This window comes from Nicrophorus vespilloides, unplaced genomic scaffold, assembly GCF_001412225.1.
Source record: "Nicrophorus vespilloides isolate i.1.1-1 unplaced genomic scaffold, Nicve_v1.0, whole genome shotgun sequence".
NCBI lineage: Eukaryota > Metazoa > Arthropoda > Insecta > Coleoptera > Silphidae > Nicrophorus > Nicrophorus vespilloides.
Window position 1 is genome coordinate 98,653 of NW_017098685.1, and position 22,194 is coordinate 120,846.

Genomic DNA, 22,194 nt, shown 5'->3' on the forward strand with positions numbered 1-22,194 from the left:
AGTGAAATTAATAAGAGGTAGGCCTCTTTGACCACATATATTTATATAATGATCGAGATTCTAACTGTTTTATTTGAGCATAAAGCGACCAAAAAATTCGTTACTTAATATTTTTTATATTTTTCGACTAATACTGAAACTTTTAGAACGAATTAACCGCGTGTGTCAAGGACTTACTATATTTAGAATGTATGTTCATTTATTATGAATTCAGTTATACTTTTTGTTTACATTTTTATTTTTTTATATTATAATTAAATATTTTTATTGCTATATTTGATTTTTAAATAATAAAGTTTCAATTAACTATTGAGCGATATAAATAAATTGAAGATAAACATATTTACTAATTTAAAATATAAATGGATGAAATTTTAAAATCATGTAGACTTTAATATATTATTTATTTCATTCTATACAGCATATGGATTACAAGATTTGTATCATTATATTTCTACTACATAGGTATAAAGAAAACAATATATTTATAAAGGTATGAGTTGTCTTGTCTACTGGTGTCATCAATATGATGTTGGAAGGAAACTAAGCTTCTTACATTGTACAAACAGCGTCTTGTAAATGCATTATTATTATTGTATACGTACTTTAAATACATTACAAGTGATAAGTATTTTTGTTATTTGCATTGTTAAAATGTACAAATCAAAAAGAGACATAAACATGTAAATGGCACATTAATTTGAATATATGCTACATACACTAGAAGTTAAGTACATTAAAAGCATATTGCGGCGAAGTATTTACGCGTGTTATCTAAATCAATATACAAAGAACGTTATTTAACTGCTTATCACAAATATTACATACTAAGATATTGCAAAATTTTTGTTATCAATTGTGTAACGGAAATCAAAGCATTAATTCATCGCTATTTTCCGTGATGCGTTTTATTGCTTTCTTCAAACGATGCAGTTCGCGTTCTAACTTTTTAACGGTTTCTTCCAACGCTGCGATTCTTTTCTTCAAACCCGTATCCTTTTTCTCAGGCTCAGGTATAATATCCATGGTTGCATTATTGTATGGAACGACCGTCTCCCTTCGACTGCGAGCATTCAATCTGCTGATGGTGTTCAATTGTCCGGAATATCGGCAATCACTGCAACATTCCGACCAGAAGCTCATATCCACTTTCGGTATTTCCAAGCATTTCTTATATCCACCCTGCGTCTCGGGTAAATAAAAAGCATTGTCCGTAATGTCGGTAATATTATCACCGTTATCGCATAGAACACGAGACAAAGTGTACTGCTTTATTTGCACCAATTGTTCGGGTTTGAATGTGGATGGATTCTCATACCAAAACCGGTCCCCATTTCGCAGCCTACCGAATTGCTCCACAAGCAGACATCTGAACAGCGGACCGATTTTACCACCCTCGACTTGATCTTCTAGTATACCCCCCACCCAGATATCGATATTTCCCGGATGGCCGTATAATTCTTTCAATTTCCGTCTTACTTCCGGATCGGAAATTTCGTTCCTTAAATCCTCGAAATCATCGACATCAGCCATGTTGCAGAATTTTCTGAACTCGATGTAGCCAGGGATGGCGTGATCACGAGATCTATGAATATTAATTGCAGCTAAATCAAGAGCCACTGCATGTGCCGATTGGAACAAGCGTTCAGTCAATTCTTTATTCAAATTTTGATTAGGTTTCTTAAGTTTAGCCGCGATTGCGTACAAACCTCTTATCAAAGGATCAATACCACCTTCGTCAAGAACTCTCCATGGCGCGAAGAACGCTTTGTGTAACATCAGATTTCCTTCTGGTATTGGTTGGAAGGTTGAGTTCAATCTGTGCAGGATGGGGTTAATTAAACTATGGCCAAATCGAAGTGCAGCCGTTGCAAAAACGTTGGCGATTCCTGGATTTATCTGCGGATTATATCCTTTGTATTCACCTAGCATTCGCATTCCCTCATTGCCAACAATAATTGGTAGCCAGTTTGTGTAAGTAATGTGTTGCATGGCAGCGCCAACAATTTTACGCGCCTCTTGATAAATCATATCACCTTCCCAATGTGGGTTAAGCAATCTTAATTCACGAGCTAATCTGTTGTGCTCTCTGAACCAAATCGTATGCATCGCAATCAATCCGACTTGTTCGTTAGCTCTGATATCGCCTGCCAAGAAACAATTAACATTACTTTCAGTTTCATCTCTTCTGCAATCCATTTGACCTCCGTGGTAAGGCAGCATTGGTTTCCGGCCTGGATATATAACGCCTTCTCGTAACTTTCCTAAATCGCTATTTAAGTCTCTTAATTCTTTCGCCAAGTCATTAGAGTATCCGTAGACTTGAGACGCGTCTATGTACGATGTCAACTGATTGATTTGTTCACGGTGTTGAATTGTATCAAAGAAAACGGAAGTAATTCCGGAACCGCAGATGGCCGAAGATCTGAAGAAATCTATGCATCTCCTATTATGTACTCTGGGATCATTTGGAGGAACATCAATTGGGAAGCAAGGCGCGGAGTAGTCGCAAGATCTCTTGCAATCTGTTCCATTCCAACTTTCCGAACTCACCGAGGGAATAGCATGATCCAAATCGTGATCCAAAAATTGTCCCCATTGCATCACCATGTGCGTTATTTTGTCATCCGGTGTAATTTCATTGGTCGAAATTAATGATGTTGAGACCAATCTCGAGCTAGGCTTCTTGAAACCGTAGTATTTCATGTCCTTATTCCACCCGATCGGTGTACTAAAACCGTTTTCATATATCGGTTTTAAAATTCTTCGGAATCCAGTGAGAGATGCTCCCCAGGTTGGGTTCTGTAAATTGTTGCAAGTGCCGTCTATGCTTCGATATTTTGAGTGGTAGCACATATCCGTGCAGTTCGTGCGCCGACGATGAGTCATGCACCCAGATAGCTGTGCAACTAGATCCAAATGCTCGGGAGATAGCACCTCTTTATAATTGAAATCGGAAGTGTAATTCATTTGCATACCAATTTCCACATGTTTCTTGATATTCACCAAAGTGCGTTCGTACACTTCAGCCGCTCTCGCGAGCTCTCGGGCCGGAGCATTCGGATACCTGATAATCCTAAATAAATCACCGAAGTTATGGTGCTTCTTGTAAAAGATATCGTGAACGGTTTTGTTAATTGCTTTATCAACTTCTTGACTTGCTTCTAGGAAGGCCACTTTTACGAATTTATCACCGGCTCCTGCTAAATTCAGGTTGTGCGGATCCTCCTTAACGCTAACGTAACCAGAAGCGGTGGCACTGCCATATTCATTAATAGCCGTGCATTCATACCTACCCTGATCTTCGCTTGCTACCGAGTAAATGTACAAATTGCCGCTTAAGGAAATCCTCCAGCGACCAGTTCTTTGAAGCGTGCTTCCATCCTTTTTCCAATCGATCCCAGGCGTTGGATTTCCAGCTCCCTTGCAAGGAATTTCAATTGTAGAACCGACCAAAGCTTCAATATTGTATGGTTTATAAATTAAATTTGGTGCCTTCAAATCGGCAGATTTAATAGAAAGGTGCACATCGGCTGATCGCTTTCCCATTTCATTTTTAGCTCTGCATGTATACATTATGCCATCAGATTCTTTAACATCCCGGATTTCCAAAATGCGGTTCTCATCTCTCAAGGTATGTCTTCCTTGACTTTTGATTTTTGTATTCTTCATGTACCAACTAATTTCCGGCATTGGTGTACCTACCGCATCACACTCAAAACGCGCTGTCTTTCCTATCTCCACGGTTATTGGCTGTGGAATCAGAGTAAATTCAGGCGGAACTAAAAATTAAGTATAATACATCAATTAAAGTTTAAATAACTTATGTAATAAATATTAACCATTGATAATTATTTCCGCGGTCGTGCTGATTCTTCCGTGGATGTTAGCAGCGTCGCATCTGTAAGTTCCGTAATCGTTGTTTTTAACAGATCTTATTACCAAAGTTCCATCCAAAAACTGGAAATTCCTATTGTTTATGTCAAGTTTAATGCCATTTCTAGACCAAGTAATTTCCGGCTTTGGATTGCCGATCGCTTGACAATGCAGCACAGCCTCGGACGATCTCTCATTTACAGTTATGCTTTGAGGTGTTTCAATGAAGACTGGCATACCTGGAACTAACATTCAAATACGTTAGATCTGTAAGTTAAAAACTATACTATTGAATAATTACTTCTTTCCGTCACATATTCCCGTTGAACAACCATGCGCGCAGCTCTAGATTTAGTTACACCATCAGGATTTTTAGCAATGCACTCGTAGAATCCAGAATCGCTCTCTTGTGCATTCTTTATTTTCAGCGTTCCGTTATAAGTAACCTCAAATCGGTTATCACCAGTAATCAATTCTTTGTCGTTTTTCATCCAAGATATTGAAGGCATCGGGTCACCTGCTACGTAACATTGGAACAAAGCAGTCTGTCCGAAAGTTATGTCGATATCTTGAGGCCCTCCAGTTATTTCAGGATATTCTAAAATTATTTGTACGCTTTAATATCTGAAAATTACGTTTTTTTTTTTAAATTTACTGCAATGGAAATCCTTATCGTCCATTCCTTTCAGAGCTTTCCCCTTCATTTCTCTTGGGTATTCGCAGTTAGCCGCCGCTTGCAACGAATTATGATTCAACATTTTCGCAAGCCATGCCATCTGACAATCGCAGACCAGAGCGTTTGAATCTAATCTCAAGCGATGAAGTTTGGGTAAATTTTGGAATGCGCCTCGAGGTATGTGCTTTAGCTTATTGTTGTATAGAAATCTGAAAGTAATGTGTTTCTTTTTGTTAATTTTATTTTGATAAGGAGATAATGTACGTGTCTGCAGAATGCATTGCCTATATATATATACGTAGCGTTAATGGGGTTTTAAGATAAGTTTATTTCATTTGAATCAAGTCACGAAGTTCCTCAATCACGAGTCTCGCCGCTAAAATAACATTTTATAAGACTTACAGCCTGTCCAGAGATGGCAGATTTGAAAAAGTGCCGGCCTTGAATTCCTCCAAATCGTTGTTATGTAAATAGCTAAAAATATATGACATAATCTCCTCTCTGCTCGACGCTTTTTTTTAATGGTTCACTTACAGATGCTCGAGCCTCGGCAATTTTTGGAAAACATCTGGCTCGATGTATTTAATGCGGTTCTTGTACAGGTATAGATCTTTGAGTTGCGGCATACCGGTGAAGACACCATTCTTCAGCGTCGTGATTTCGTTGTTGTTCAGCAAAAGCGTTCTAATGTTCTTGTGATTCTTGAATGTATGCGGCTCCAGAGTGTGAATCCTGTTGAACCGCAGATCTCTGCAAATGCAAACAGAAAATAAGTAAAATATGATGTGAACGGTTTAATTAACAAATGGGACTCGAGTGCTTTTGCACTCCTCTAATTATATATTATTACTTGGGCAAGTAATTTGCGGTTTCGGATAATGGAATGGTTTCGACTCTTTTAATAACTTTGCATTAACTCCAGACGTTCAGCAGATAAATACCATTATTTTATTGCGGACGCATTCGAGTGTCCGTTCGTAATGTATACAATTTTTGTTAACAAATACAAATTACAAAGCCAGGACACTTTCAAAACAAGCTTTCTCTCTCGCCAACGACGAATATTAGTTTCATATTTGAATATTCGCAAATGGATTATTTATTCATTTTATCTCAATCATTCATTCGTGCATTGAATACATTAAATGTCACAGCACACATACGCATATAACAATGCCAGTGGATCTCTTACTAAATGCAGTTCACTATATTTAAAATGCGGAAGGTAACTGGAACGGCGCGAACTTTTCTCGGTACTATTTATAGATGATAAGAAAGAGTACAAGAAATCCGCTTACGTTGAAATGTTTATTACTTTGCAAATTTATGTTGTGTGAAGGAATATGGTAATTGCACTTTCTGGGATATGCACATGTACGTATTTATCTACATATACACACACGTACAGAGTGTCCTACCATTAAATCTTTTGCAAATTGACCGTAAATTCCAGTGCCATTCCACTTTCAATAATTTACAATGCAATAATAATCGTATTTCAATTCGACAGTTTACCGTTATCATTTTCACTTAGATAAGAAATATCTTTCATGCACTAACATTCGTGCAATAGTTCGTCAAATAAATGCGAAAATTAAAAAAAATATATATGTAATAGCTAAATTACCTAACAGTAAATGTATATAGTACAGTCTCTTTAATGAGTGACTCACTATCATTTGAAGGCTTCTATATATAGATTTAAGTAGAGTCTACGGGAAGCAAATTGTAAAGCATTAATAACCTGTATATATCAGATATTGATCATTAATTAAATACGCTTGGTTTCTCTAAGTAAACATCTGTAGTGTAAATCTGACGTATTTTCTTATTACACGATATAAAGCAAATCAATTATTACAACTAGAATCAAGTATCTGCACTTAACTCAATTCTACCTTGTCGTTTCTGATGAGGATCGTAAGTTTTCTTAACGTATTGAAATCGCAAATATTGAAACTTTTCTTTAAAAAAATTGTATTATACTAACATATGTATACTCTGTAGTATAATAATTAATATTATTAATTATTATACGTAAACAATGGCATTTTCCATTAGTAGAGAAATTATTTGAAATTAAATTGTAAAGGTAAATCTCGCGATTTAGAAAGCTATAGTCATTGCGTGTTGCATTGTTATCATAGATTGATTGCTACACTGTTTGTTTGGCATTCAAGTCCGTCTTGGATTATTATCTCTAAGATCGTAGTGTATTCCATTGTAGGTAATAGAGACGATATTTCTTTTATCATACCATATACATCTTGTCTGATGCAACACTTGATCCTTGGAAAGTTGTTGAATATAAATAAAGTTATCAAAACTATCTTAGTTTACAATTAATTTACAAAGCTTTAGAGTTTTAAATTATTATCTTAAATAATCATTACGGTAATATTTCTACCACTGATATTTATCTAAATCCACAAATTCAATGATTTTTTTTATTTTGATGAGATTCGAATCCGTTACATTCGTATAGGTTTTTGAATTATAAAATACAAATATTTTATAAGTCATATATCATATTATATAAGTCATAAAGATGTTACATTATTTATGCGTGTTACAGCGAGAGTTATAGCTTTGTATGAAATGTTAATTTTAATACAACTATTAAATTAATATTCTGGTACTATGAAATGTTTGATTGATTAAAGCATATTTAGAATATAGATAATAAACATTGTGTTAAAATGTTTTACAGTGTAATTTCTATTCATTAAAACTAAAATATTACAGTAAACCTACTAATTAGTAATCTAATCCGTTAGCTAGTTATGTATTCCTAGTATTCGCGTTTGTACAGACTCATAAATTCAATAATATATATGATTTTATAATATGAATTCTAACAAAATTAAATATGGATTATTCGAAAATATATTGAATATTTACTTCAAATTATTTAGAAACGGCATTTAAATAAAGTTTTCAAAATATATAATAATTATTTGATACTTAAGTTTATCAATATTTGGATTTACAAAAACTTTTCTCCAATTATTTTTACCATACTCGAATTTAAGAAAATTCTTCGAATTTATTTTCTGCATATAAAATAGTTTCTCATCAGAATTATAAATATTAATTTATGAAAGTCGAGATGAAAAAATAATTCATAAAATATTGGCTAATAAATATATTTACTTAAAACTAATTAATTCCGGATGTTTGTTTGCTTTTACTTTAATTAATTCAGCTAATTATTATAAATTTATTTTATTAATGCTTTTAGCAATCATGTTTTTTTATGATTAATTCAATGTATATTTTTTTGATCAATGTTATTCTTGGCTCCAATTTAATTCACATCCATTAAATGTAAATTAGTTTTGAATTTTTAAATGGAACAGATGTTACTTACATTTTGAACGACAAAATAAGTATAAGAAAATTTAATTATTATTATGTATGTGAATATTAGAAATGTGTATCGCGTTTCTCTATATTAGAATTAGATGATGTATTTTCTAAAATACATATATTATTTTGAATTGAATGAATGCAGCATGTGCTATAAACGTGCACTACTAAAAACTGAGAAAGACGAGCGGATTTGGCACATTCACATAGAAATAGCAGAGAAATGTGTCAGGTTGAAAATGAACGTTCTACAATACTTAATGTTCATTTTTTTTTGTTATACTGTTATTCAAATTTTACAGGGCTCATTTGACTATGTATTCAATTATATCATTTATAATAATTGAAATCCTATTATTTATACAACGCGTTCACATACATATCATAAATTATATATTAAACAAAGTGAGTATCTAATTATTTAGAAGGTTCAAAAGAATATTATTCATAATAAACCACTTATTGCTGTTCTAAGTGTATTCTATATTAAGAACCTAATGAAACAAGGATATTTCTTGAAAGCTTAGCGATTGGCTCATTTTGTTTTTCAAAGAAACACTGTCCATTCAGCAGTACTAATCCGTTAATGAACCATGTTTATACAAAATAAAAGTCAGTTACGAAACAACCCGTGAATTTAATCCCTCTTAGACATGTTATTTTCTTAGCTGGGTAAACTTCAAAGTGACAAGATAAGTAGAGAATTACTTAAATGCAAAAACGGAGAATAAGGTAAAACTCTAACTTTCGATCGAGTTTCATAGCTAAGTAAATTATCCAGATTTAGCATATTTACGATTCTACATGTTATTTTTATTATCGAAGAACACATGTATATCGTGTTAATATTTAGATGCTGTTGTAAAATGCGACGTTAATGTGCAGTTTCGTGTTTTTGCAAATTTCGTGAATAATTATTTACGTTTTACGTATCAATTTCTAAGAAAATCGCATGAAAATCTGAATACAATCCGCAATGAAACGTAAACCTGTAATAATAAATAATAAGCTTTTGAAGATTTCCAGATAATTGGACATGTTATACGAATGTTTAGCCTTCGGTGAAGCGCATTTGAAAAGTGAAAAGAAAACTGTTTAGAATCAATTTCGAATGGCTATCACCGGGCATAATGAGAACGTGGCACGAAAGTAACAACGGTTTATTATTCAAATTTAGTGTCTACCATTATTACCACTATTTATTAAGAATTAAAAGAGATGTAGCAACTGCGGCAATAATTTACGAAGTTGAGTTTCTTCTCTCGTTTCCTCCTATACTATCTTGTTTGCCACGCTCGACTGTTTCCAACAATTTTCTTAATAATTTTATTGTGCAAGAAATCTTCATCTTCTTCGTGGAAACAAAAATCTTATATTCCCGCAGGCCTATCACCTCCCGTGGACATGGAAGCTCGCTAATAAGAATTCAAGGAGTGGATCCATTAAATGCGCCGGGAAAGATAACTCGTTTGCGCCTGAACCAAGTGGGTATGTTTTGCATATTTTCGGATTATCTAACTTATGTACGGCTCGATGCTTTTAATTCAACCTTGGAATTGCGCCAATTTCTTAAACTAAACAATGCGTACACACACACAATAGAACTATTTATAAGCGATCATTATATCGAATGCACTTTTAGCCCGGGAGTTACGCTCTTTCGCCTATGACGGGATTTTATTACTAGTACAGTGGAACTTCGCTTAACGAGCAAAATGAATTGTAAGAAAAATGACTCGCATAACGAGTGACGATGATATGACAAGTCCCGGACTGTGCCGCTGCTACATCATTTTTAAAACATGTGTACACATATTATGTATACTTTTGAATATGTTTCACTATACGAGTAAAAATCCGGATTTTTTAAACGGATTAAACTAGTTAAGCGAGATTTCACTGTATATCTATCATTTAGTCCTGTGAATGTACTTAACGTTAATTATAACTTCTCTATTGAGTTTTACTAGTGTCATATGCATATGAAAATTGTAATTAAACAAATACTTGTATATTCCATACTAAATAATACGAAAAAAGAATAATTTTGTATACATAGTATTATAAAATTATAAATTACATACATGCTAGAACTAAAGTTTAGAAATAGAATATCTTCATTGACCTAAACGCTACGATTCTCAGTATTTGCAACGCACCCGAAATTTATTAACCACTTGACATACGGATAAAACATATTTTTGTAGCTACATTTTTACATCATTTTCATACAGTTCCTTTACTATTTACATATAGTTTTTTCATTAATAAATAACTGAAGAAATACTGAAAGCTACTTTCCTTGTTGCATATCTATTTGTTTTTTTAATTATTATTCTAAAAAGTCATCAAAAAAGTAGGATTTGACGTTGATACTAGGGTTTGCAGTAAATGTCTTTATGTTCAGAATATTTTATTTATTCTTTCAATTACATTCTTCCATAATTTCTTACAATGCTGATTGATCACTGCTGGATAAGTATTATTTTCACTTGAACTACTGCAATCAAGAGGAATTTGTAAGATAACTTTCACGGGACACGTTTTTTGCAAAGGGTAAAATTTTTATAAAAAATAGTACGAACGTTTATGTTTTTAATAATATTTATAACAATATTTATTGATCCTATCTGTTTTTGCATTGAGTCTACAAGTATAGTTCTTTAATTATTTTTCTTAATAGATAAATTTAATTAGTACATTGGTGTAATTGTACATTTATATTAGAATATATCTGTGATTCCAGTATTTTCATTGTTACACTAGAACATCTAATATTGATTGTATCTTATATTGTATAGAATGATTCTTTCATCAATATAATTAAATGAAAATATTTTCCATTACATATTTAATATGTAAAATATTTGGTTGATAGAACTAAAGAAGATTGACTAACTTACATTTAATTATATTTGTCAATAGTCTTTAATTAATCTGCACAGGGTATTATATTTATTGACAAACTGTATATAAATTGATATAGTCAACACTCAGCCAACCTAACAATAATAACAAAGTAATTTATATAAATAAAACTTTATGAATTTGAAAATATATTTAGAATTTTGAAAGTTAATGTCAAAATTCTCAATAATTTTAATATCATCTGTTACACAATTTTCGCATGATCTTTACTACATGAACGATATGTGATTTTATTGTGAACTATTGCTTATTTAATTAAATAGTATTTTGATATTATAATTTTTATTTACAAAACCATTTTACAATTCAAACAATTTTCAGAATTTTTCATTTTTTATTTTTAAGATATTTTGTTGGATATGTAGTGCAGTAATTCATAAATAATTATTAAATAATAATTAGTTTTATTCTTATTTTTGTCAAATATTCAGCAAGTGTACAACAAGTGAATGAAAATCGAGCAGCGAAATCAATTTATTTACAACTTTCTCTTCATAAATTATTAAAAAAAATATGGAATATTATGTTACCATTATATACGACGGGTTTAATAAAAGTTCGCTAAGTTCGTATTCATTTCTAAAAAACATTTCTAAAAAACAAAGTCTAACGATATTTCATGTCAAATTTCAAGAAGATCGGTAAGAATGGATTAGAGAAAATGCAAGATTAGTGATTTAAGGTTGGTATAAATTCCACCACCAACAGCAAACATTTTGTTTTGTCATTCTCTACGGATTTCGACGTCAACTCAAGGCTATGCAAATTTTCCAGCAATACCAAAATGCATATGGAGTGAATGCAACATCCCTTGTGACTATTTCCAAGTGGTTACAAAGATTTCATACCGGACATTTTTCTGATCAACGTAAAGAATATGTAACCTTGCATCTTTAACAAGTAAAAAATATGATTTTTATAGAATTAATGTATAATTTTTTATAACAATTAATTTTATTATTATTAAATATTTGTCTTCACGTATGAATTACTTGGCATTTTGTATATATTGTTTAATGTCTATCATGTAAGTAATTTTCGTAATAGTTTTTTCTCTTGTCTGCTTTTTTAATAGAATTCAACGACACGCGTTACTTTAGTTACAAAACATCATGTTTCTATATTTTATACTTATACTATTAATTTCTCAGTTTTTTTTCAAATTCCATTCGTATCATGGTCAATACAAAAAAAGAACGCTCTTTTCATGTCAAGCGTAACGTGAAGCTAGTAGTGTTGGAAGAATAATTTCACACAAAGATAAGCTTAACCTGGTTTAAATTTACCATGGAGTTATCTAAACGCATATATATATTGCGTTATATAATATGCTCGGCGTGAAATCGAAAAGGTGTCCAATAAATACGGAGCGCACGTTCGTTCGAGGGAGATTAGGAATTGCCACACGGATGTTCCACGCGATCCATCCAAAATTCCCACCATGTGGGTTGTGCCATGAAAGCGAATCCGCTTTCCGCTGTCTTCCGTTATTTATTATCTATACCCTCCATTTGATTGATTTGTTTATGTAATGCATGTAATAATTGAGCATAGAGTAACGATCGTTTCCGGTTGAAAAAAAAACGTTTAAACGGTGATCGGTTCTGTAACGACACAATGTAATGCACGTTGTTGACACGCCCGTTTTACAACTTCACGTTCCAATCGAATAAAAATGTGATTTATGAATGGATAATTAAATATATTATGAGCGAGTGAGGCCGTTCAATTTTCATCATTTCCGCTCAACCTCTAATCTAATCTACAAACAACAACACCCATCACGCGAATAATTATGATGTCATTAATTATATCATAACTGCATACGGATTTACGAGTAATTCTGATTAATTGGTTCGTGTTGAAAATTAAAAACATATATATTAACATCCAAATTACATGTAATTGGATTAATGAAAACCGTCGGGTATATAAAACGTGTGATGCAAATGAATAGCACAATACTAAATGCACTATTGTGCAGTTGGAGAAAGTCGTATGAAAATATGTGTAGGTCTGGATTTATCCGACGTCGAAGTTGCTGTGCGAAAATTCATTCCGAACATTTAAATAATCTTCTAAAAGTAAAGTACTTTTCCTGGATTGTTTTTGTTCTCGGGAAATGGGAAATTTGTTCTACATTTGTCAAACTTTGTTTTTTTTTTCAAATTTCGAATACGATAAACAAAAAATAATAAAAATATTGTCGATCATAATCAAATACATTGGTATAAAAGGCTATTCATTAACGATATAGTATAGGAAGCTATGAATTAATAAATATTTTTGACATTTTCACCGGGATTTATTCTTAACAGGAAAACATGAAATATAAATCTTATCAATTCACAGATATTCCCTGACGAAAAATCCCTAGAATGATCTTTAGGACTCTAAATGGTAGATGAATAATATGTTATAATATAGTTTCATCAATATTTTCTTATTTCACAAATTATTACTTAAAGTTAAAGAGGATGCATTGCGGATAGTAAATAAAATAGTGATTTATTGGAATTAGATTCCTAACTTTTTAGAAAAAAAAAAGAATTGATTGTTGGGATTCTTAATAAATACATAAAAATAACTTGTATTAAAGATAATATTAAATAATGTAGCAAATAGTTTAACCATTTGATAATTGTAAAAATGCATAAATATGCATATACACGTAGAATATTCAGTATTAATGAAGCAATAAAGATATCAACTCAACGTAATGATTATGCTTTTATTATAAAATGAACCTCTTGTTAAGAATTTATTGTGATGGTAAGTTGAGATTCAAAAAAAGCTGCTTCGGGCAAAACCGCGTTACGCAAACTTAAGATCATGGAGAACAAGCTCTCTCATATGGATGGATCTTATCGTTTAACACGCAATTTTGAACAATAAATATTTACGAAATTTATAAATATCGTACATATTCTACAGAAATAATAACATTGCTTCTTTCAGATGATTAAATCTATAAAATAATAATAATTAGATTACATTTTTAAAATATTGACCAAAGTAGTAGTAGTTATGCAAGTCGATGTATTTCACGAAATAAATAATTTATGAACAGTAAAAAAAAACAAAATCTATTTATATAATATGAATAACAATATTTTATCTATATTGTAAAACCGCATAACAAAAATCGCACAAAAAAAAATTCGATATTTTTATAAATTCTTACATATAACAAATAATTTTGTACAATACATTAGATATCGCACTTAGAAAATACATCAAAGACTTATAAAATACATGAGAAAGTGCATCCAAATAAAATAAATAATTAAATTACACATGGAAACATTTCAAAAACATTTAATTTCTCATTGTAGAATGGAGAAACTTTCAAAATGCACATACATAATTCACTGCTACTCGTGATAATCCAAAACGCGCATCTTCATGTGATGAATTGGTTCAAACTTGACTAACAGAATCGTTTGAGGAGGCTGTACATATGCATATTGATAGAAATCATTACAATGGTGCCAACGCCGTTGGAATTGGTTGAATTTCATATACCGCATAAAAAAGTCGCTCAAAAAAATCGCATAAAAAAGGACCGCACAAAAACAGGTAATACTGTATTGTAGAAAATGACCATTTTCAATCTAAAAGCCCAAGAAACATCATTAGTGTTTAATGTTACACACTAAATATATAAAGAGGAGTTGGAAACAATAAAGAAAACAGCACCTTTAAAAAATGATTAATACCTAAAGGATATTGCGATTATTAACCACTAGATGTTTAACAAATTGTTTATTAATTGTTAATAAAACAGTTTCAAATAAACCGGCTACTGCTACATTACACGTATATTATTATATAACAATTTGTAGCCTTTACAAAAGCGTGTATACATTCCTACCAATCTATTTTCTATCGTTTAAAATATACTGCTTAAATAGTAAAATGCAGCTCAGTTACTTTAGATGTTTAATGGTTATAAAACAACTTTTGATTAATGAATAGTTTCAGGTGTTCGGTATGCGCGAGAAATAGTTTCGCAATTGTTCAAAAGTATAAGCTTCAATCTGCACGTCGTGCCTATAACAGCATGTAGAAATAATAATTCGTTTCGGTAAAGCTAATCAACGCATTATAATAACTCACACGGTTAAACTGAAAGCCACAATTCGTGATAATACACTATAAATTGTTGAAATTATAAACGCTTTTTGATACTTGGCATTTTAAAAACCAGTTTCCTCTTCTTCACGGATCTCCTGATTATTGAAAGAGGACCACGTAATATTGGGTTAGTGTACCGGTCGTAATAATGCGAGCAAGTAAATCGAAAGTTCCATTAAAAAAAATAATAATACGTACATAATCACACCCGTATGCGGAGTGAATTATCGGCGCAAATACAAAAAAGGCTTCTTTGAAATTTCCACAGAATAAATTCGGATTTGTCATTGTTAATGTTAGATACCTCACTTGGCCGTAATCCTCTTTTATTGTACGTGGATTTTTATGAGCTGAATAAGCTTCAACTACTTATTCATCAAATGCGGCGTTAATGCACAAGACGAAGAAATAAAAACGCATTATCCATCGTCGAGTTGAAGCTTTCTATTTCTTAGTCTATGAAATAATTTAATATTAAAAATGGTGCGATACTTAAAATTAATATTTCGGTTTATATTAATCTCTGCGACAAGATTATTATCAGTCTCTCAGCATCACATAATTTATTTATTTCTTGACCTTCTCTCGAGGGGTCAAAAACAAAATTTATCCTAATACACACATAAACAAATTACTCAATTCCACTCGTTCACAATAAATACTCATCGTACGTACAATTAATGGAATTTATGGGTCCGTTTTGCAAATTGTAGGATACGCACGTATCTGAGTGATACGCGATTATTGTGCAACATGCATGTAACGTGTTCGAAATGAAAATGCGCTGGCAATAATTAATTAATATTTCCTGCGACGTGAAATTAATCTAAATTTCTGATTAATCGTCGATCAACGGCAAGAGGACTCTTGTCTCACGCTGATTGCTGAGTTTGCACGAAAAACATGAGCACATGTTACGAATTTACATTTGGGATAACTGCGTGTTTCGTTTACATCGGCACTGAATTCTAATTTTCTATAAATAACTTTCAAAACACTGTACAGTGCGATGAAATTATAAGGCCGCTGTAAATATGTCATAACCAGTATTACTTGATCTTGAATGATCTTCAAAGAATCACACTTAACAGCTTTTAAAATATTTATTTCAATGAAATAAATATTTTCAAAGTATTTTTCTTTAAAGAAATTTAAAGTGATATAAAAAATTAAAAAAAAATGTAAAAATGTATCAGTTTATTGTAATTTATACAAAAAAAAAGTTGTTTCAGCTATAAATAAACCATTATCATATACCTCGCATAGTCCGGCTTCGATGAGTCTAATTTGAAAATTTCAAAACAAATTCTAAAAAATGAGTATACAGCATTATTTTTTGTGTATTATTCTCTTTTGTTTATTTTTATTCAAAATCCTCAATAAGTCCGGTTTGAAACAGTCAGGAATATTAGCACACTATGCATACCTTAATTTAATATAAGATAATTTGGGGTCTATAGTCCTTTCTATATGTTTCTGATAGATGTTAGTTAACTCACTAAGATTGTTTATGCCAATAGTGAAAATTAGAATGAAAGTATTTCAGTTCATTTTGAAATCGATTATGATTTACTATGCGAAACATGGTATTATGTAACTGACAGACTATAAAAGAAGGCGAAATCCTTGAGAGCTAAATATAAGTCTAGGTAGATGCATTTAGGATAATAAATATTAATATTGATGGGTGCTCTTGTTTTCTTTCACTCGGCATTGCGATGATTTCCTGGAGGTTGCATAACGAACCATTCCTATAATGGCTTTGAGAGTTACGACTCATCACGCATAATGCCAAGATAAATAAATCTGTGTTATTAAAATATAATTATGTCAATGACTCACTTTCTGTACTCACATTTCATGTACGAGAAAACATAATATAACAAGTATATCTGTAATAAAAGCACGTAGTACTTCTTCATTCAATGTCAATGAGCAAAGAAAATCATAACAATTTGGACATTTTAAAGCTGCTCAAAATAGTGTTTTCTATTTATAAAATATATATAAATACACAGGAAACTATTAAGGTATATAGTAAAAATACATTAAAACTGTAACTAATTTGTTGAAACGCGTTCTAATCTATGCAAATCCATAATAAAATGAGGACTTCTTGTGCAGGCAGATCAAGAAATTTGAATAGATTGAGGTTATTAAGATTTATAGTGTGGGAAGAAATGAAAGAGAAAATTAATGCAATTAATACTTAAATGATGTCTGCATAGATATATAGTCATATAAACTATATTTTGTCAATGTTTATGAAACCATGTAAATTATGAATTTGTGGAATTCTATTTTTTTAATAAAAAATTATCTCCATTATTGAAATTTTATTTGTAATTGAATTAGAAGTTGAGTTATTATCATTTAAAAATTTAAAACATACTTACAAGAAAATTCTTACTCTTAGTATCGTTTATTTGACTATTATAGATAAACGTAATTGAGTTCAACGTATTTATGTATATATAATTCATCTCGTAGTGGAAAAATGAATTGTTTATAACATGTCTTGTTTGAAATAGACTTCAAACGGATTTAATAGGTTTAGCACACGTAAGTTTTTAGTAAGTAAGACAGTTAGCAGCTCTTCTAAACATTATTGCATTTGCACACTTTCTATGTTATTTTTATAAACCTGTTTCAATATTATTATTCTATTTATTATTTAAATAATATATAAATATAACTGATTACATTACATACATAATTTAAAATTATGAAAATTAGTTACTATAATTAAAATTAATGTATTAATAATATGTAATTAAGGAAGTTTTAAGTTTGCTTAAGAAAATATATATTCTTATATTGACATTTTTTTAGTTATTACATAATTTCAGTTTAAATTCTAGAAAATTAATAATGTATCTTGGATTTGACTTTGTTACAAATAATTTGATATATTCTAGTACAATTGAATTAAATAAATTTAGGAATTTGTCATTTATTTTTTCATTACTTTCTATACTTATTAGATAATATTTGCATATTCACACTATATTTTAATGTAATAGTCAAATAAACAAGCTGTTCTACTAATTAGTAGCTTTAACTAGAAAATTAATTTGGAGTGATATGATACAAAAAGGAATAAGTTTGATTTAAAATTCTCCTGCTGTGAATAAATTTAAAAATTGAAGTGAAAACAAGCACATAGCACAACAATATGAATAGATACTTATTGAAGGTATCAAATAAAATATTAAAGACTGAACGAAATTTAACAATGTTCGTGAAGAGGAAATACATCCTAAAATAATAATAAACAATTTAGCCGAATATTAAGTTTTTTTAAAATTATAAATAACTATTTTGTTTTAGATTGCAAATTAGTATTAGGTTGTATTTTGTTATCAATAAATTATTATTTCATAACATTTATGTGCAATCAAAATAAGATTGAACGCAAATAGCAAAATCCACTCGAATAACCGATGCAGCAACATACAGATAACATTACAGTGCACACTGGGAAATATTTATTCTGTATTTATTTATTAACGGTAGCGTAAATCGTCACTGTAAAGAAAGTAAATAAATCGAATCAAAGCGCGAAAGATTGAAAAAAAAAATGAAAATTGCCAACGGTTGAAATTGGATTTTCCTGTTTATGGGCAATGTTTATTTAATTGTATTTACACTTTCATGAAAGTGGCAATGGTAATAATGCTTAGTAATTATATTCCATAAGGTGAATTTTATTATTATTATCTTATTCCCAGGTGCGCATTTGCTCATAATCCAAGTACATTTTTACCCTAAGACACTCCTTTATGTTTATTACATTCCTACCACCAAAGTATTTGCTAAGGCAATTACAGTCTTATAGAAATAATAACATATGATTTCTTGCTTATTACTAGAAACCTGTATAGTGTGGAAGTGACCATTGTACTTTACTCTAACGGCAAGTGGTAATCATTTTGATGGCTCCACTATATAAACTTGTATTAATTAACTGTGTGCAATTTAAATGTAATTATTTCATGATTTTTTTTTTAATTCAATTCACATAACGTTTTTGTTGGATATATTTAGATATGTACTGTTTCATTTAAAACAGTGAATTCTATCAGTGACAATCTTGTTTTTGGTTGTATTGTGTTATGTATAAACAAATATTTGAACAAAGAAATGCTGTTCTGTGGATTAGAGGAAGATCATTATTGCCCAAGAAAACAATCCTCTTCTGTCCGGATGCTGACGAAACCAGACTTTGCGCGGTATAAAGTAAAAAGATCATTCTATAAATATAAATTAGTCGAAATTTCGAATTCGTTCCAAATTATGATGAAACGAGCGAAGTGAAACTCATCTCTAAAAGCTTTATCCTGTTAGAACGCAAGAAGGCAGCAAGCAAGTGCGTTTCTTGCTCTTCCCGACCGAACTGTCCATTATAATTGAATGCTAATTAATCAGAAAATTTGCTGCTTGATTGCGGCCTTATTGCAAAGCTGACTTGCGCAAACAAAACTATTACAATTAAAAACATTTTATTATAACATTAATTTCGTTTTAGCAAATTGTCTGATTTGCGCAAACAAAACAAAGTCAAATGAAATCATTTTATTCCCTATTATGTAAAGAAACTATTTGAAATAAAAACAATTTTATTACAACTTAAATTCTGTTGTACCAAGATTGTAAAGAAAGAGTCGATGGAATTGATACGGCTTATTCACGATTGGTAATAGTTTGGATCAAGAAGTACTCGAATATTTCTCTCTCTCACCATTTAAACCCACGGAATAACTTGATTATCCGCCTTTAAAATACTACGTTGCTTAAGACGGGAATGTAAGCTGCGCGTTCTTTGTGAGAGGAGTTAGTAAAATAAAGTAAGCTTTATAGCTGTATTTACATTTTCTTAAAATACATTGGTTTTTACGCATTTAGCGCGAAACGTGTAAACAATTCCAAGGGATTGTTTAAAACTAAGAAAATTAGCTTGTTAACTTGTTTAAAAAAAAGAATACTAAATATATATGTTTACATGAAGAAATTCTGCGAAACTGTTAGTCATAAATCTGGTTAAGATTTGTTTTAATGCTAAATCTGATTGATAACCAATTATCGCGAAAAACCGCATATTAAACATAACGTTTATTCATATAAGCGATTAAGTGCATTTGTATATATAAACCAAAAAAAGGTATTTTAGAACTTCCAATAGACAATATTTATTAAGGAAAAAGAAACATAAAAATAACATTTTCAATTAGTACTTTTTGTTAAATATTTTTTATTAAATGTACTTTTTTTAAATAATAAATAGAACAATAATATTTGAATAGGTTTATAAAAATAACATAGAAAGTGTGCAAATGCAATAATGTTTAGAAGAGCTGCTACTTACTAAACTCTTACTTACTAAAAACTTACGTGTGCTAAACCTATTAAATAGTTTGAAGTCCATTTCAAACAAGACATGTTATAAACAATTCATTTTTTACACTATGATATGAATTATACATACATAAATACGTTGAACTCAATTACGTTTATCTATAACACTCAAATAAACAAAACTAAGAGTAAGAATTTTCTTTTAAACAATATTTATTAAGGAGTAAAAAACATAAAAATTCTACAATAACATTTGCAATTAGTATTTTTTGTTAAAAAAGTAATCAACCCAGTATTTTTTATCAACAAAAAAACCCGCATACAAAAACAGAAATTAGAAAACAGGATTTATCTTTCAATTTTAGAACCATTTGAGATATAAATTCATATTCAGTTAAATGGAAAGAAGTGTCAATAACTTTTATTATTTTTGGAATTTAGGTTATTCAAGATTTGGTTACCACTTACCATATTTTACATGAGTTAATGCATTCATAATTAATTAACTCGATACGTAAACGCCAGTATAAACTGATATTATTATATGCTAATAGTGTTTGATTTTTTTATGAAGTTTTCTACCATCGACCAATTTCGTAAGCCAAATTATTTCAGAAAGTATATTGTGTTATTGTATTCAACGAATACTGTAGTAAAGAAATAATCTTCATTTTCCTTCATTGTATTATATATATAGTATAGATTTCTGTCGTCCATCCAAGTACTATTCAAACTACATAACGCTTAAATATTACAAACTAAGAAAATTATATAATAATCTATGTAAAAACAGGTTTGTGTATTAGCAACAAATACAAATAAAATAATGACTCTAAAATGCAACTAAATAAATAAATAATATTTTTAGCCTGAAAATGGTAAGGTTCGTTTAATAGCAAATAAGACTACACACAAAAAATAATAATATGTCGAACAGTAGTAAACTCAATAAATAAAAAAGGAAATCAATGATTGTAGTCTAATTAAATGAAAAATTCAGATAAAGAGATTAATTCAAATTTATTCAGATAATTTTAAGACAATATCGATTATATATATAATTGAAGCTCTTCACGAGAGATTTACACACTTTAGATCTACTTTTTTTTTTCAAGAGCAAAGAATATAATCCACTAACTCAGGTCAAAACTTTTATGTTGTTCCATTAATTTGAGTCGAATGACGCATTAGATCAGCTTTTCTTACAAAAAATCTAAAAATATTTTTTATTAGTTTGTGCTCTAGCAAAATCGATTGGAAAATAAATGTATAGCAATACCTCTCATATTGTGGGTAATTGGTTCCGCCAATATTCTGGATTGTTTGAAACAGGACTAATCAAGAAAGTCTTTAAACCGTACAAAAAAGATTAGTCTGCAGGAAAAGGGAAAAACAAAATAATTATAGTTTGTTTTGAATTTTTATAACTATACTATAGTGAATCCGGACTGATGAGATCTTTCCTATGCGAAGTATTGCTGTACTTGTCTGAACCGAGAAAATAATTAAGTAGGATGATACATTTAATAATAAGATCAGAATTTCCTGAAAACATTCTATAAATATGTTTTTATTGTTTTGTGCAGAGCGTGCATTGTAAATTTGATTTTAAACGACAGTTTCATAGAAGCGCGTAGCGTTTTATCTATTTATAATTCCATTTTACAATTCTCTGGAGGACCGGAGAGTTAATTTAATTTGGGTCAGTTTCTATTATAATATAAATTCGGTAACTTTTGTCTCAATTTATGTGAAACAATTTGAACTGTTTACTTTTCTAGTCAAAAATTATAGACAAGATTAGTAATTAATTAGTAAAAGAGAAACCTATTTAGTACGGGAAATACTTAAAT

At 30.4% G+C, this 22,194-nt stretch overlaps 1 protein-coding gene across 1 annotated transcript in view; it reads right to left on the reverse strand.

Annotated features, from left to right (window-relative positions):
* Positions 1-411: 411 nt before the first annotated feature.
* The window catches only part of LOC108563012 (peroxidasin), a 29,360-nt gene continuing 7,577 nt past the window's right edge, over positions 412-22,194 (reverse strand). Inside the window, exons 2-7 of the mRNA XM_017921551.1 lie at positions 5,087-5,302; positions 4,955-5,026; positions 4,532-4,761; positions 4,178-4,474; positions 3,843-4,121; positions 412-3,782 (exon numbers count right to left, since the gene is read on the reverse strand). Of these exons, the coding sequence (XP_017777040.1) occupies positions 871-3,782; positions 3,843-4,121; positions 4,178-4,474; positions 4,532-4,761; positions 4,955-5,026; positions 5,087-5,302 (4,006 nt within the window). The 3' untranslated portion in view covers positions 412-870. The remainder of the gene's footprint in view (positions 3,783-3,842; positions 4,122-4,177; positions 4,475-4,531; positions 4,762-4,954; positions 5,027-5,086; positions 5,303-22,194) is intronic.